This window comes from Astyanax mexicanus, chromosome 12 (genome assembly GCF_023375975.1).
Source record: "Astyanax mexicanus isolate ESR-SI-001 chromosome 12, AstMex3_surface, whole genome shotgun sequence".
In the NCBI taxonomy this organism is placed as follows: domain Eukaryota; kingdom Metazoa; phylum Chordata; class Actinopteri; order Characiformes; family Acestrorhamphidae; genus Astyanax; species Astyanax mexicanus.
Window position 1 is genome coordinate 42,674,221 of NC_064419.1, and position 17,250 is coordinate 42,691,470.

At 35.9% G+C, this 17,250-nt stretch overlaps 1 protein-coding gene across 2 annotated transcripts in view; it reads right to left on the reverse strand.

Moving 5' to 3' along the window:
* Positions 1-363: 363 nt before the first annotated feature.
* Positions 364-17,250, reverse strand: part of itpr3 (inositol 1,4,5-trisphosphate receptor, type 3) — a 71,163-nt gene continuing 54,276 nt past the window's right edge. For both annotated transcript variants that reach the window (XM_049485591.1, XM_049485590.1), the window contains exons 42-58: positions 17,004-17,204; positions 16,738-16,848; positions 15,600-15,695; positions 15,402-15,503; positions 13,894-13,980; positions 13,672-13,782; positions 13,330-13,522; positions 12,163-12,282; positions 11,136-11,308; positions 9,888-10,052; positions 9,211-9,403; positions 7,558-7,635; positions 7,001-7,122; positions 6,123-6,288; positions 5,826-5,986; positions 4,063-4,224; positions 364-3,435 (exon numbers count right to left, since the gene is read on the reverse strand). In XM_049485591.1, the coding sequence (XP_049341548.1) occupies positions 3,316-3,435; positions 4,063-4,224; positions 5,826-5,986; positions 6,123-6,288; positions 7,001-7,122; positions 7,558-7,635; positions 9,211-9,403; positions 9,888-10,052; positions 11,136-11,308; positions 12,163-12,282; positions 13,330-13,522; positions 13,672-13,782; positions 13,894-13,980; positions 15,402-15,503; positions 15,600-15,695; positions 16,738-16,848; positions 17,004-17,204 (2,361 nt within the window). In that variant the 3' untranslated portion in view covers positions 364-3,315. The remainder of the gene's footprint in view (positions 3,436-4,062; positions 4,225-5,825; positions 5,987-6,122; positions 6,289-7,000; positions 7,123-7,557; positions 7,636-9,210; positions 9,404-9,887; positions 10,053-11,135; positions 11,309-12,162; positions 12,283-13,329; positions 13,523-13,671; positions 13,783-13,893; positions 13,981-15,401; positions 15,504-15,599; positions 15,696-16,737; positions 16,849-17,003; positions 17,205-17,250) is intronic.

Below are 17,250 nucleotides of genomic sequence, written 5' to 3' on the forward strand. Positions count from 1 at the left end.
TTAGAAATAGATAGCTTTAGAAATAGATAGCTAGCTTTAGAAATATATATATATATATATATATATATATATATATATATATATATATATATATAGCTTTAGAAATAGAAAGACAGCTTGCTTTAGAAATAGATATATAGCTTTAGAAATAGATAGATATCTTTAGAAAAAGATAGATAGCTTAAGAAATAGATAGATATATGTAGAAATAAATACATAGATGGCTTTAGAAGTAGATAGCTAGCTTTAAAATTATAGATAGCTTCAGAAATAGATAGCTAGCTTTATAGGTAGATAGTAAGTACAATTCACATATATATCTAAATGTGTTCAGATATCACACTTAAATAAATTCAGACATGCTTCCAATTCCCACACACTTTTATTCAGTGCAAAATTCAGAAAGACCTTCATCACTACAGTCAACTTTACAGCAGAAAAATCTTTTCTAAAGCTGCTGGACCAGCACTGACCAGACTAGACAGACCACAACAGACCCACAACTCATTATGGAAGATGCCCTTCATGTAAAAAAAAAACATTCTGCTTATATCGGAATAAACTCACAATCAAATCTTCAGTAGTTCTGTAGCAATAAAGAGATAACTCTAAACACATCATTAAATAGTTAATCTTAATAATATGTACACTCTCTACTGTATAAGCAGATATGTTACCTACCCTATTCCTCAATTTAAATCAAACTTAAATACAAAAATCACTATCCTTATATATTATCACAGCTGTCCTTTAAAGCAACAGTCTTTACTTTTTTCTTTTAAATTAAAAGCAGATGTATTCCTGAGTGGGGAGGGGACATGTTATTTAAATCTACACCAACAATGTGTTTCTGTGACCATCCTTAAAGGAGAACTTTGGTGTAAAATGGACTTTTGTTGTAGTAAAACATGATAAAAATTACTTACTTTTAATGAATAGCACACCTCTGTTCTCCCACAGCGTTCTGAGATCCAGAAATTGTAACAGTTTGCAGAGGTGGTAAGTAATGAATTACATTTACTCAGGTTACTGTAATAAAGTAGATTTTATGAGTAATTTGTAATTTTTAAAGTGGTTTTTAAAATATAATATAATTTTACTTACATTTTGACACAAGTAATTTACTTTGCTACATTGGAAATCTCCCAATTACTGAGTAAAAAATTAAATGCTGGGGGAAGAAACACAATTGCAAACGCGTGGAATAACGAGGCAATAACGTCCTCCTGCAATACAAAATGTGCTCCACTGGACAGAGCTGTCAGCTTTCAAAACTTCCACATCAAACCTGTGAAAGCATGTGGTGTAAGTATTTTTATCATTAAACAATCTGCTTAAATGTTAAAAAAAAAACATGTAAATAGCAGTTAAAGCATAGCAATTGCAAGTTAAAAATAATAATGAAATGTAAAACTATAAAATTACAGTTTAGTCAATGGTAAAATGGATCATAGAAACATATGCCACTTGTTCTTAAAAATGTTTCATGGGGTGGTCTGAACAAATACTGAAAGGTCCAAATTATTATGTGGAATAATAGTTCATTTAAAACGACTTAATTTATGATTTGTTTTTACTTTCTTACATCAAATAATTAAAAGTAACTATGTAACTTTTACTCAAAGTACATTTTAAATTGAGTACTTTTTACTTTTACTCGAGTAGATTTTTAGATGGGTATTTTTACTTTTACTTGAGTAGAATTTTAGCAAAGTAAAGGTACTTTTACTCAATTACAATTTTTCAGTACTTTTTCCACCTCTGACAGTTTGTTCAAACACCCTTCAGACTGGGTGACACAGGGCATAATTTGTCCCCTATAAATCACTTTATCCAACGTTATTCAGCTAAAAGTAGCTCCACACCTCCTTGCTAGACTCCGGAGAGTCCTGACATTTAAAACAAGGCATTAATAACTTAAAAAGTGCACAAGAAGATTATTAAAATCCTCTGTTTAAACCCCGTGATGCAAGCTTCAGCTCAGTCTATGTAGAGTCCGCATAGCGTAGCAGCCGGCGTCAGCAGTAATGGCGGCACTCGGGGTGTTTGGACAAACTGTTGAAATTTCTGGATCTCAGAAAGCTGTGGGAGAATGGAGGTGTGCTATTCATCAAAGGTAAGTACTTTTTATCATGTTTTACTACAACAAAAGTCCATTTTACACCAGAGTTCTCCATTAAAAGCCAAATATATTTTATTGTAAAAACAAGGTGCTTGGTAGGTCCTCCTTGGTAGGGTTTTTTGCTTCCTATAATAGTTTTTACTGGTTACCGGAGCAACTGCAGCACTGTTAATAATGCTGATACCAGAGCTACTGCAAACATGGGGATATTAAAACGGAGCAAACCAAATCTTCATCTGCATCACGCATTGTTAAACCAAAGAAGAAAGAAGCACTAAATTAGAACAAGAGTTCTTGCTAATATCTCCAGATTTATCTGCTCTGAATGGGGTACAGCACCAAAATGCATGTTTTAAAAATACTCTACATATGATTGGTCCAATTACACACATTCTTAACAGAGAGACGTCAAAATCCCCCAAACTTCCAAACTGTCACTTTATGTTAATGTTTTATTTACTGTTAATCTCTTGTTTAATTTGGGGATTTCTGTAAAGCTGCTCTGTGAGATCGTCTGTTGTAAAAAGAACAATATTAATAAATGTGACTTCACACCATGTCAAAATATATTAGCATTAATGGACAAATACAAATGATGCAAAAATACTTGGACAATTTCTCTGCATTCAAGACGTCTGTTGTTATGTGCTTTTTCTATGAATGGTCATAATGTTTTGGCTCAACAGTTTATTAACTGTTTTTTATTTCTAGCAAAGTTTGAATCTGCACCAACAAAAACTATACAATGAACCTAAATTACAATTACTTGGAATAAAATAATTTTACATTGACTCCCATTAAAAGTTAGGAAGGCGTGTGCATATCCTAAGATTAGGCACTTCAGGTTTTCACAGCAAGTACAGTGAAAGTGAACACACTTTAAGGAGTGTGGGAATTACTTGGTCTCAAAAAAATAGCATAAGTTAATCAGTAAAAACAGCATTAAAATATACAGTATCTTCTTCCCTTTAAAACAAGACAAACCTTCTCATATGAACATACAGTATTTATCATTTTGTTCCTTTATGATTAAAATCCCGTAACATCGTCTTGTTCAGTGCTGCCTATTTAAAGACAACCTGAGCGCCTACATTCAAAAACAGCTAGCAGTAAAACCCCACCAACGCAATTCTACCTAAAGTTCCATGTGCTCGTTTAAGTGACCAGTGAAGGACCCGTTACGACAGTTGGTTTTATGAAGCTTTGTAGATCTGGTGGTTTCCTCCAGCAGCACTGGGGGGCAGTGAGGCGTTAGACCCCGCCTGAACATCCACAAACCCCATCCTCTGCCTCCTCTTCCTCTGCTCCGTCATCTGCAGAGCAAAAACACACCCAGATTAAAGTAGCTCATACAATCCTACACAGGGGTTTACAAGTCTATAAAGAAGATGTTTAGAAACAAAGAAGTAAAAAGTTTTAAGTTGCATTTTTTTGTATTTTATCATTTAGCATTGCATACATTTTTAGAATTAGGCCTTCCACTAAAATAACATATCGCTGCTGTCCAATGAAAAACAAGTATCTCCAAAAAAGCAACTTTAGATGAGAAAGAGAAAACCTTACCTTTAAATGGAAGTCAATGTAAAAAGAGTTTATTTCAGGTCATTTTGAAGAGTTTCTATTGGTCCGTTCATCAAGAAAGTTTGGCACAGTGTAAGGAACAGTTTGTCTGTTCAAATTATGTAGTGAACAAAAATTGGACTGTGACTGTATATAATTTATATATTCTGTATAAAAATGTATCTAAAACCATTTTTGTTATTTAAAAAATCAATACCTTTTGGGAGAAGTTTTTTTTCTATTTACTGTAGTGCCTTTATTTGTACTTATATGAGCAATAACGACTGTCACTAATTCGCTAATCCTTAAAGTCAAAGACTAACGGTCAGTGCTGTGAATGATTCCAGTCAGACAATGGAAAGGCTAGTAGTCATTTTCACCTGCTCCTTCAGCTCTGCTAGCTGGCTGGTGAGCTGAGTGACCACTTTCATGGTGGCTGAGAGTCTGTCCTGCAGGTTCCTCATCTCGTTCTGCTCCCCCTCCCCCTCCGTCACCACCAGAGACATGGCCTGCATGCGTGGAAACCAGTCCAGGTTCTTGTTCTACAGAAACAGGAAGAAAATCAGCACTGAATTCAGCAATAAATGCAACTGTTTAACACACAGACTGTGATTAACTTTGATGAAAGGAACTATGATGAAAAAACACATTTATTTATTGATAGATTTTCAGCTCCAAATGTAACATTCACATTGACCTGCATTAAAAGTGATCACAGGGAAAGCTGTAAACCTTTAGCTTACAGCTTTCATTTTGTTGCTTTTTCACACCTGCACTTTTTAGCCCTATCCGGACAAGATTAGATTTTCAGAGGGACGTCTGTTAAAAATATTTCACAATTCTACTCAGTGATAAAACTCCTGCATCCGGACTGCAATTGAAATAACAGGAGGAGCAGTGAGTTTTTAGGCTTTCTAAGTCACATGACGTCACGATCAGTAGCTTCTCCATTTCCACTGGCTGTTGTGTTTACATGGGTCGCCGTGGAAATGCGCACTCAAGTGTAATTACAGTGTGGCAGCAGACAAATAGCTGTTTTATTAAACACGAGATGTGCGTTCGGGCGGGACTAAAATTACCGGAGGACCACAAAGTTCAGCGAAAAACAGCAGATAATTATGCCTGTACCTTTCTCAGAGGACATCTGAGAAAAACACGTACATGTTGTTCTGGACAGGAATAAATTCAGTACGGGATCTACCATTAAAGAGAAAATTACCCCAGGACCCCTTAAAAAAACAAATCCTGTCCGGATAGTCTGTTTAAATTTGAACTCTGGTTTCACTTCCATCCTTGCTGTGATCAGTCTGTGCACGTGTGAACACAGTAATTCTACTTAGATACAGACAAAAACAACCGTACTGAGACCCTTGAAAGGGGTGGTCTCGGTCCTTGGCCCCAAGCGAACTCCGAAGAATGAAAAGCTACCCATCTGCTCCATGTTAAACTGTACAAAAATATTCACTTGTCTTCTTACTGTATTTACTTTCTTGAATCGCCCTCAGACTGGTCTCAACTATAAGCAGAAAGAATGTTCTTACATGGAGTGTTGTAGTGAACAGTAACTTTACTTTTACTTCAGTATGTTTTGTTTGAAATATTGTACATTTTAAAATTCACTTCCATTACTGAGTAAAAATAAACCAATCCAAGAGGGAAACACTCTCTCATGAACTGACTCAGAGCAGAGAAAACTAACTATAATAGAAATATAATAATAATTATGTTATAATAATAATTACTATAATAATTAGGGTACACTTCTTATAATACTCCTGCTAATCTGTTCATGATATCACAGTCACACCATTCACCTCAACCAATCCTGAACTGTTTCTCTTTACCTGAGTACTGATCACATTCACCTGCTTCTAATCACAGCTGTTACATATACATATATATGTCTTGGTTTTGGTTGACATGGTTAGCATTGCTGTCATTACCACTGTGCTCCATTGTTATTTAATTAATCCTTAATATTAAATCAATGAGCATCTAATTCATTCATCTAACATTACATTTTATAAAAAAAATATATTTATTCAAATTCTGGGTAAATTTAATGACCTCATTCAGATAAGACTGTTAATAGACACATTATAAAACAGACCAACATTCTGCGAAGAATCAGCAAATGACTCACTTTGATCATATGAGCCACATAGCTCTCTGGGCCAGTAAAGTCTGTTTTATTCTTCTCTTGCACAAGAACAATAAAGTACAGGTAGTTCCAGATGTTGTGCTCCAATTTAATGTGCTCTTCAAAAGATACTGTCTTATTATCAAACTTGTCCCGCTCAAGACCTTTAGAAAAGAAGAATAAGACAACAATAATCAAATTGTACAATGTACTCATCTCATTATTAATGACATTTTGCAAGTTAAACACCTACTAAAGATTATTCTGTATGAAACACTGACAAAAAATTTAGGTTCATACCACAGATGAAGCAGGTGGTCTTAAGGATCTCCTCTTTCTTCTGCTTTTCACTACGCAGATCAGCAAAGGTGTCGATAATCACACCAAAGATCAGGTTCAGTACAATGATGATAACGATAAAGTAAAAGAGGAGATCGTACACCACTCGCGCAGGAAACAACGCCTCCTAAAATGGTAAAGAGAGTAATGGTGAATTTATAACTATTTAAAACTTCATTTATAACCAGTAATTAACTCTTTTATAAACTATTTATAAACTTTAAAAAAAGGAGACTTATTTTAAAGTGGTAAAACATACAAATATTGTTGGAAATATAATTTGAATATATCTTTTTAAATATATATTTTTTAAATATTAAAATAAATAAACAAAAGATATTCTAGGTCTAAAGTGCTGCCACTATGAGCGGGAGGTCGCAACTTTGCCATCAAGCTGCCGGCACTCAGAGGGAGCACAATTGGCCCTGCTCCCTCTGGGTGGGTAGATGGCGCTCTCTCCCCACATTACTCCTAGGGTGATGCCTGCAGCACAGGGCGTCTGTGAGCTGATGTATCAGAACCGAGTTGCTGTGCTTTCCTCTGAGTGTGCTGTGATGCTGCTCGGCAATGCTGCATCAGCAGCAGCTCAAAAAGAAGCGGTGGCTGACTTCACATGTATCGGAGGAGGCATGTGTTGGTCTTTACCCTCCTAGTGTGTTGGGGCATTACTCGTGATAGGGGGAGTCCTAATGAATGTGTCGGGTAATTGGCCGTGTAAATTGGGGAGAAAATGGGAAAATTATATATATATAAAAAAAACATATTCTAAAGGGTAGATATTCTTTATTAAAAAAAAAAAATATATATATATATATATATATATATGTGTTTCTTCTCACATTTTTTGAGGGTCTGCGCAGAACATCTCCTACTCCACCTCCGTTTCGCAGTCCGTGGTTCAGCACAGTGACGATACACATCAGCAGTGTGTCACAGGCCCGCTCCGTGTTATCTTCCTCTTCTGCAGCAAACAACACCCCCAGTTACACACTTCTAACATACTTCTAACAAACTATAATTAATCATATATGATCACCTGTATCGTTTGATTAAAGGAGAACTCCGGTGTAAAAAGGACTTTAGGTTATTTAAAAATAAGCTTCCTGTGCACTTTTTAAGTTATTAATGCCATGTTTTAAATGTCAGGGCTCTCCGGATTCTACCAAGTAGGTGTGGAGCTACTTTGAGCTACTGGATAACGGTGTAAAAAGCGATTTATCAGGGTAAAATATGCCCCGATACGGCTGTTGTACAGAGTGCTAGGCAAAAAGCACAAAATTACTGGATCTCAGAAAGCTGAGGGAGAGCAGAGGTGTGCTATTCAACAAAGGTAAGTACTTTTTATCATGTCACCGGAGTTTTCTTTTAAGTCAGTAACAGAAAGCAACAGACTGACCAGCTGCTGCTATAAGTCCACTTTCTTCAGTGCAGTCCACTCCATCTGCACTGCAGCTTCCAACAGAGCCCTCAGAACCTGCAGCACATCAACAGTCAGCTTATCAAATATGGCCTTTCTGCTTGTTTGTTAATGTTGTTGTCTGTGTTATTCAGTCAGAACGCTTTGATTCACCAGGCCTTTGGTACTCACTAGCAGAAGCGATCATTCACTTAAACAATCAGACTAATGAGTAATGAATCATTTCATTCTCTTGCTTCACTAAAACAGTTCTGATTCACAAACACAGCTTGATTCAAAGAACATATACTGTTTTACTAGAAAAAATAAAAATTTTCTATCCATTTATCTAATTAATGTATTCATTTATTAGGACAATATGATTCACTACCACAAGCTTGATTCATTAGGACATCTCTTGATTTACTAGAATAATTTGATTCACTAGTGCAACTCTCAATTCCCTAAAACAATCTGATTCACTAGCACAAGTCTTGATTCACTAGAATATATCTCAATACACTTACATAATTTGATTAACTAGCACATATCTCTATTCACTAGAATAATTTAATTAATTCACTTATATCTCTATTCACTAGAATAATTTAATTCACAAGCATATATCTTGATTCACTACAACAATTTGATTCGCTACCACATCTTAATTCACTAGAATAATTTAATTAATTAGCTTATATCTCTATTCACTATAATGATTTAATTCACAAGCATATATCTCTATTCACTAAAATAATAACTACCACATATCTCGTTTTACTTGAATATTTTGATTCACTAGCACAAGTTTTGACTCACGTGTTTTGACTCACGAAACACTTAAATAATTTGAATAACTAGCATATATCTCTATTCACTAGAATAATTTAATTCACAAGCATATATCTTTATTCACTACAACAATTTGATTCACTACCACATCTTAATTCACTAGAATAATTTAATTAATTAGCTTATATCTCTATTCACTATAATCATTTAATTCACAAGCATATATCTCTATTCACTATAATAATTTGACTCACTACCACATATCTCGATTCACTAGAACAATTTGATTCACTAGCACAAGTTTTGACTCACTAGAACATATCACGAAACACTTAAATAATTTGAATAACTAGCATATATCTCTATTCACTAGAATAATTTAATTAATTCACTTATATCTCTATTCACTATAATAATTTAATTCACAAGCATATATCTTGATTCACTACAACAATTTGATTCACTACCACATCTTAATTCACTTGAATAATTGAATTAATTAGCTTATATCTCTATTCACTATAATAATTAAATTCACAAGCATATATCTCTATTCACTAGAATCATATGATTCACTAGAACATATCTTGAGTCACTTGAAAAATTAGATTTACGAGCACATATCTCGATTCACTACAACAATTTGACTAGCACATCTTAATTCACTAGAATAATTTAATTCACTAGCACATATCTTTATAGTTACTAGAATAATTTAATTTATTAGCCCATATCTCTATTCACCTAAACAATTTGGTTCATTAGAACAAGCACTGATTTATTTTATTTTCTGTGTATCATGATGCATTTCAGAGTTTAATCTAAGAAAGCAGAAAGTATGTCTGAGCTACAGGAGCTCACCTGAGTCATTAATATTAGACAGGTAATCCACCTCCATGATGAAATCATCTCTGAGGCAGAGGAAGCCCACGATGGAGAAGAGGTAGACCAGGATTATAGCCAGCACAGCGGTGAGGAGGATGGAGCGGCCGTTACGCGTCACACTCTTTATCACATTAAAAAGTGTTTCCTCTCGATAGATCAGATCAAACAGCTGGAAACATTAATGATGTGAATGATGTGATTAGTCAGGCAGATCTAGATCTAAACAGTCTAATAGAATTGTTAACACATTTACCAGCAGAACAGCTTAAACTAAACTATGTGAAATAATGAGTCAAATAAAATAATCTTCATTTTATACAGAACCAAAACTATAATACAGAGATTTACTAATATGTAAGGGCACGATAGCTAAGTTAGTAAATCATTGTATTTATAATGACATTTGTGGAAATACAGATTGAGTTTATATTCATTTATAATATGATTTGCAATGAAAAAACACTTTATATTTTTTTTAACGGTCTGAGGTCTAAGGACATTTTCTCAATTTTTGCATATCTATACTTTCTCTCACAAACTGGAAGCTGGACTGATGGTATAAAGACTAAAGGTAATGCGTCCTAAACCTGCAGTGCATAGCGCCCAATATGAGAATTAACACAAAAATCATTATATTATAAACAGTCACTCACCAGTATGCTGTAGAAGAGTTCATGGACACAGAGCCCTAGTGTGCTGGTGAGTACATACGCCAAATGGTAGAGGAACTCCATATCCATCACCATGGCTTTATAACCCATGATAAACGTACCGTTATCACCCACAAAGCTCAACACGTACACAATCTTATTGATCAGCTGTGAAAGAGACAGTTGACAGAACAGTTGACAGTTAGCATGCACAATTAAAGAAATGATGAAAATGTTTGAAAAATGTTTTGGTATATTTCTTTCTAATAAAAACTTGTAATGTTTGAAAGGGTACACAGATATACACTTCACATTGAAAATGAAGGTAAAACTGGACTGTAATGGATGCATGAAACCTTAATGGAACAAAATATACCCGTATAACTTTCTTAATTTATTATACAGCAACTAATGCACTGCAACATTTACAATCCCGTCCTATAAAACTGTTTCGCTATGTATCAAAATATGATATAATGTCGCAATTGTTCTACACTAGAAACTAGAAACAGTATGTGTACCTTTCAGACTTCATGGTTTTCTGCATGAAGTTGTCATAAAACGTAACCTTATCTAGGATACTGACAAATATAATGTGGCTAAAATAATAATACAAAACATATATGATAATTCATGAATTCCCAAGTGGATAAAAAAAATCCTACAGGATAATGTAAGAGTGTCTGTACCTCAGCTGAAACTCTGTTGAAGCTGGGTGATGCAACAGGACAATGACCCAAAACACTGGAGCACATCCACTACAGAATGACTAAGAAAACAAATCCACCTTTTGAAGTGGCCAAGTCAGAGCCCAACTCTCAACCCAGTAGACATGCTATGGTTTGATTTTCATTTAGGGCTTCCAAAGAATATGACAGGGCTAAAGTAGTTCTGCAGGAAGAATGGGTTCCAAGGGTTTACTTTAAATTATTGAATGAGTGTGTTCACTAAAGACCTGCAAGATCATAATTGTTTTGTGTCAATATTAAGGGTTTAATACTTTTTGTATTTTAATTTGGGGACATTATATTTGTCAATACTCTCGACTTGAATAAGGATTAGATCACATTTTATTACACATTTATACAAAAAAAACCCATAAGATTCCAAAGGGTACATACTTCTTCTTGCAACTGTATACTGTAGTAGAATCTTTAGGTGGAGATTCCACAGCTTTCCTGTGCTTTCCATGTATGTTTATTATTTAACAGCAGTGCACTAATCATTCATGTGTTAATAGTACAAACTTACGTTAAGAGATCCGAGCATGATGAGAGTGGGGCCGATGCCGAAGTGATATATAAAGCGGAGGATGATGGCGAGGGTGAGGGGCTGGAGGCCGTAACGCTGGGAGAACAGACCCACCACTGACAGCCCAGCAAAGCACCAGAACAGCATTAACAACATTGAAGAGTCAATGGCACCTGGCAGGAGTCACAGTACACTGTTAGACTACATTAGGAGGAGTTGGGTTTAACATATAAACAGAACACTGCTTCATCTATTGCTTCTAAAAATCAGATTTTCCATTATAATCGATTATTTCTCATCTACTAAAAATCAAACTACAGATGAAAAAAGAAATGGTTTAAAATAGGTTTACCTATCAAAAAAAAATGGTGTTTGGTGTTTGGTGCTTTGGTTTGAGTCGACTCATTCAGTGAATCAATGATTCATAACACAGCAGCGGATTTACTCACACACTGACAAACACTGGATTAAACTTCAGAATGTGGGATTGTGACTGAAAATTGAGAAATAATGCACTAAATGAGTTACAGGAGAAATTTTGAAAAGGAGAGAATATTATTGTTTTCCACAATTAATCACATATCCACACCGGAGAGCAATGACACTGCAGTTTTTAGAAACGGTAGGATTTATTTCTAGATAAATATAAGCTTTATCCCACCGGCTGTTTGTGTCGAAAGTGCTTTTTTAGTATGAGCTCAGTCCTCGGAAGAATGTTTAGAAAATATGCGGTAGTCTGTGGGAGGTGCCGGTTACCAAGGTAGGACGGATAAACACTTCAGAAATGAGAAGCGTTTTTGGATATTTTAGTTTAAAAAGATAAAATGTAATAATAATATGTAAAATCACGATTACTCCATTTTGAAAAACGCATTAAAACTGTATTTCAACTTAACCGAATTAATCGTGAAAATCGCCCAGCACTATGTCTGGGTATAACCTCATCAAATCAAAACATTGCAAATGTATTTATGTATTTCATAAACTAAAAATATGTATATAGTATGTATTGATTTTAATTGCATACTCTGTCCAGAGTCATATGGGTAGAAGAAGGCGATGATGAGGTTGATGAAGACAGCCAAGTTGAAGGAGATGGCACCCCATAGTGTTATTCTCCGAGAGAACCAGTACAGCACTGGCATACCTGAGAGAAGCACAAACCAAAAACATTTACTTTAGACCCAGAATAAACTCAGACTAGAAACTAGTGGAGAAGATCCTCCAATAAATGATGTTATGTAATAACAAAAGTTTGGGAGAAGGAACACACCCGAACTCTACGTTCTAACTCCACCCCGTATCAATCAAGCGCCCTATAAATACTTTAGGCATGGTCCACACTTAGCAAACAGCATTTGACTCATATAATGCATCATGCACACTAAGAAAAGGAAGTACAGATTTGTACCTAAAAGAGTACAAAGCTTGCCGCTGGGGCTGTACCTTTTATTGAGGCACAATAAAGTACCTTTCAGTGAAAGTCCTTTTTTTTTACCCATGTTTTTGTGCCAGTAAAGATTATAAAGATTATAAACATTATCATCAACTAAATATGGCTCAAAAACCTGATGATCCAAAATTGTCTGGCTTTCAAATGAAAAATGTGCAATTAAAGTATATATAGTTTATTAGTGCAGTGATACAGAATACTGAATGTACCCTTTGGCTGCAGGTTAAATGGTACAAATTTGTACTTATTGCTGTTAGGAATTACTTTGTACTTCAGAGGGAACAAATCTGACCCTGTAAAGACCAGTATTATACCTTTGAGTTTACTATTATGAAGAGTGTACCTTTGAGTACAAAAAAGTACTCATATCGTACCTCTGTTTTTTAGAGTGTGACCCATAATTTTGCTAAATAATGATGTAATGACCTGCAAGATATGCATGGAAGACCATCTGCATTGAATGTGGATGTGATTTCTGTCACAGTTGCTTGTCTGTTCACACAGACAGTAATTCCCTTTTTTAATATTTAAAATCTCAACTTTAACCAGTTTCATCTCCAATTCTCAGTTGCACTTACGCCCCAACACCAGGAGCATAAAGACCAGCACATGCCTCCTTCGACACATGTGAAGCCAATCACCGGCTCTTTTCGAGCTGTTGCTGATTCTGATAGCATTGCAGAGTAGCATGCCGAGATCTGCTGCATGAAGAAATTAAGGAAGGGTGAATTCAGAACTTACTGCGGAGCTTCTTCTGCCACTCCATCTCATTGTGCAGGAAGGAAGTCTGCTCGAAGAAGTGCGTGACCTTGCTGCCCTGCTCGTCCTGCTCTGTGGTATTAAAAACCCGCACCTTTGACTCCTCTGTTAGGAACTCACAGATGGGGTGAACAGGAAACACAATCTGCTCCATGCTGCGGTCTTCCCGAACAATCTGATACAGAATAAAAGCCCCAAGATAACTGTCACTAAATTATGCAGTAACTGTTAATGCACAGAAATCAGAATAGTAAACTGGGCCACTACTGATGTACTTAAAGAATTGAATATAAACTGAAGAAAATGACATTAATTTTGTCTCACCTCGATCTGAGCGGTGTGTTTGTCGTAATAATCCAGTGGGTCTTCCACTTGAACCTCTGCTGGAGCTGAGGATTTCAGCATCTGGGAGAACTGCTTGTTGTTCAGGTTGAGCTACAGTGTACAAAAAACACAGAGACTCATAAATAAAATTCAGGACAGAAACAAAAAAAAAAAATCACAAATGGAAATACAGAAAATCAGTTGCCATTTCAACACTCTTACCATAGATGAAATGCCCTCTTCTTCCTCTTCCTTAGCCCTTTTCGGTGGTTTTAGCAGATGAAGCAGTATTTTATTGTGACGTGCCAACTGCACAGAATAAAAACACAGGTTTATAACCTCCTCTCATGCATTTTAGGAATAATATACAATACACAATCTTTCTCTTTACTCCCAATCTAGCCAGTAAGGCACGTCTTTTGTCCAACATTTGCTTTTAATGTTGTACTAAAGTTTTGACATCTGGCAGACTTACAATTAAAACGTGTTACAGGGAGCAGATTTAGTATTTAGACCAATAATTCTATAGTGTTCTATAGTGGATCGAATCCCAATGTCTTATATGAAGGGATGTGGTGTTATCCACTGTGCTATATGAAGTGCTAATGATGTACTGTATTAGTGAACCAGCAGTAACAGAATGTTAACTGTGTAACAATAGTGGAGGAATGTCAATGTGTAACAGCTGTGGCAGAATATCAATGGTGCAACAGTAATAATTAGAATTTTGATGGTGTAACATTGTGGGATAAAATGCTAACAGTGCAATAGTAGTGGCCAAATCTTAACAATGTAACAGTATTTTAATGGTGAAACATTAAAAGAGAGGATGTTAACAGTAGTGGCCAAACCTTTAATGTGTAACAGTATTCTAATGGTGTAACATTAAATGAGAGGATGCTAACAGTGTAACAGTAGTAGCCAAATCTTAACAATGTAACAGTATGTTAATGGTGTAACATTAATGGAGAGGATGTTGACAGTAATGGGCACACCTTATCCCTTTCAGAGCCTGTGTCCATTACAATGCACATCATGTATTTTCTTTTTTTGTTTATTATTCACCTGCAACTAAAACTCCAAAACTTTAAAGTACATATGGCAATTGTAAAGAATATTTACAGTGTTAATTTGTATTTATTTAGGCAAAAACATACTCTACGAGAGCTGTAATATTCTGTAGTTAATGTATTAATTGCTATTTTTAGTATAAAGTAACATGCTGTGATTTTTCTGTAATTTTACAATCTTTTACGTACAACTTTTTTGCTGTTAACTTGTTGTAAAGATTTACAAGAACAGACCACAAACTTAGCTCCACCCACTGCACTGGGTAAAAAAACAACAAAAAAACAAGGAGCCAAGGAGGAAAAGTGAGAGCTCCTTTTTACCAATTGTATGTGATTTAGAATATATTTAACCATGTTAATTTTACTGTTTAGGGATGGTTTGTGAAGTACAAAGGCTTCCAATGAAAAAGTAAATAGAGTCGGCATTACAGACCACATTCATATATTCATATATACTGAGTGGAACACAATTCAAGATTAATGTATATAATGTTTACTGTGTAACAGCAGTGGCAGAATGTAAATGGTACAACAGTAAAGGATAGAATGTTAATAGTGAAACAGTAATGGTAAAATTGTAATGGTGTAACAATAGTGGTAGAATTTGAATAATAGTAGTAATTAACAGTAATAGTAGAATATTAATAGTGTAATGATGACCTGCAGTGCCAGGATGTAGATGTTGTGTCCGACTTCTCTGGGTGAAACCTCCGCCTCGTCGTACTCACACTCCTGCAGATAAGCCTTCTTTATCACTTCAACCTGGTGAACACACAGTGCACACACAGCATGATGAGCTGCTCTATGGGTTTGCTGCATACCTCTCATTCATAGAGTTCAGTGAGGCTGTGAACTGACCAGTTCTCGAGGTCGTAGGTTAAACAGAATCCTCTCTGCATTCTCACTGTCATGGCGGCTTTCCATCAAGGCCAGTAAGAGCTTGGAGGCATTGTCCTGAAAATAGGCATTTTATTGTTATTGAACATGATGCTATATACTGTATAATTGCTTTGAATGTTAGTTTGTGAGTTTACGTGGTAGCTTGTGACTTGAACTAGAATTGTTTTAGCCCTATCCGGACGGGATAGTTTCTTAGGGGGGACGTCTGTGAAAAATATTTCACACTTCTACTCAGTGATAAAACGCTTGCATCTGGACTGCAATTGAAACTCGTACATGGTCGTTCTGGACAGGAATAAAATAACAGAGGACCAACCATAAAAAAGAAAATTACCCCAGGACCCCCTGAGAAACTAATTAGTCTGTCTAGATAGGGCTTATGATGGTGAAAAAACACTATGTTGTGCTTTATTGATTGATTGTAATTAAATATTTTGAAATTGTAGCTTCGTATTTTCCTTTTCTTTGAAACGTAAGACAAGAACCCATTTAGAATACATTTAGTTAATACAATTGTAAAAAAGTGGCAAAATGAATGAAAACCTGCAAAAAAGAAGCTCATTAAAAAACACTGTTGACATCCCGTGCCGCTAGCTTTCGGCTCTGTGCGCCGCCATCACTGTACTGATAATGACAGACATATATACATAGACTCCACATAGCCTGCCTCCTGGCGCTGATTGCTACGCTGCTGCTATGCGGAGTCTATGTATATATGTCTGTCATTATCAGTACAGTGATTGCAGCGCCCGGAGCTACAACGAAGCACTATGGGATGTAAACAGTGGATTGATTTTAAAAAGTTGCACTTTTTACGTCATTAATTCCTAATTTTACATGTCAGGGCTCTCCGGATTCTACCAATGAGGTGTGGAGCTACTTTGAGCTGGATAACCGTGTAAATTCAACAAAGGTATATACGTTTTATCATGTTTTACTTCACCCAAAGTCACTTTTACACCGGAGTTCTCCTTTAAAGGTGAGTGAGTCAGTTAGCGAGAGAGTAGAGTATAGGGGAAGGGAAGTATAAAACCCCAGTTGTCAGGTTGGATTGTTACTTTCGTGTTTTAATGGATGTGGAAAGCCTGCTCCTCACCTTGAGCTGGAGCACCATCTCCATACGGTAGCGACACAGAGGGCTGATGTCGTTCAGAATCAGAGCGGTGATGATGTCAATGCCGTTGCACTCATGAGTGACAATGCACGTCTTTAAACAGACAGAACAGAAGAGGGAAGAGAAAGCTCAGTATATAATGTGTGTTTGAATTCATTCATATTACAGAACTTAATAAGTTTTAAAACATAGTTTTATAACATAAAGCACTGATGCATCGAGCTGGTATCTGTGATCATTCCTCTGACCTGGTTCTCCTGGCAGGGTCCCTGGCAGTACTCTGTGAGCGTCTCCAGTGTCTGAGTGATCAGACCCACATTGTTTTCATTAATGTAGAGGCCCAGCAGACCCAGGCCTCCGGTGGTGCTCCCACACATGATGTCCAGGAACTGCAGCGTCTCACACACCAGATTATAGTTTGTCTTGTTGTTCTGACAGCGCAGAAAATTCTGAAAAATACAAGAAAAAATAGGGCTTTTCCGATTTGTGACATAT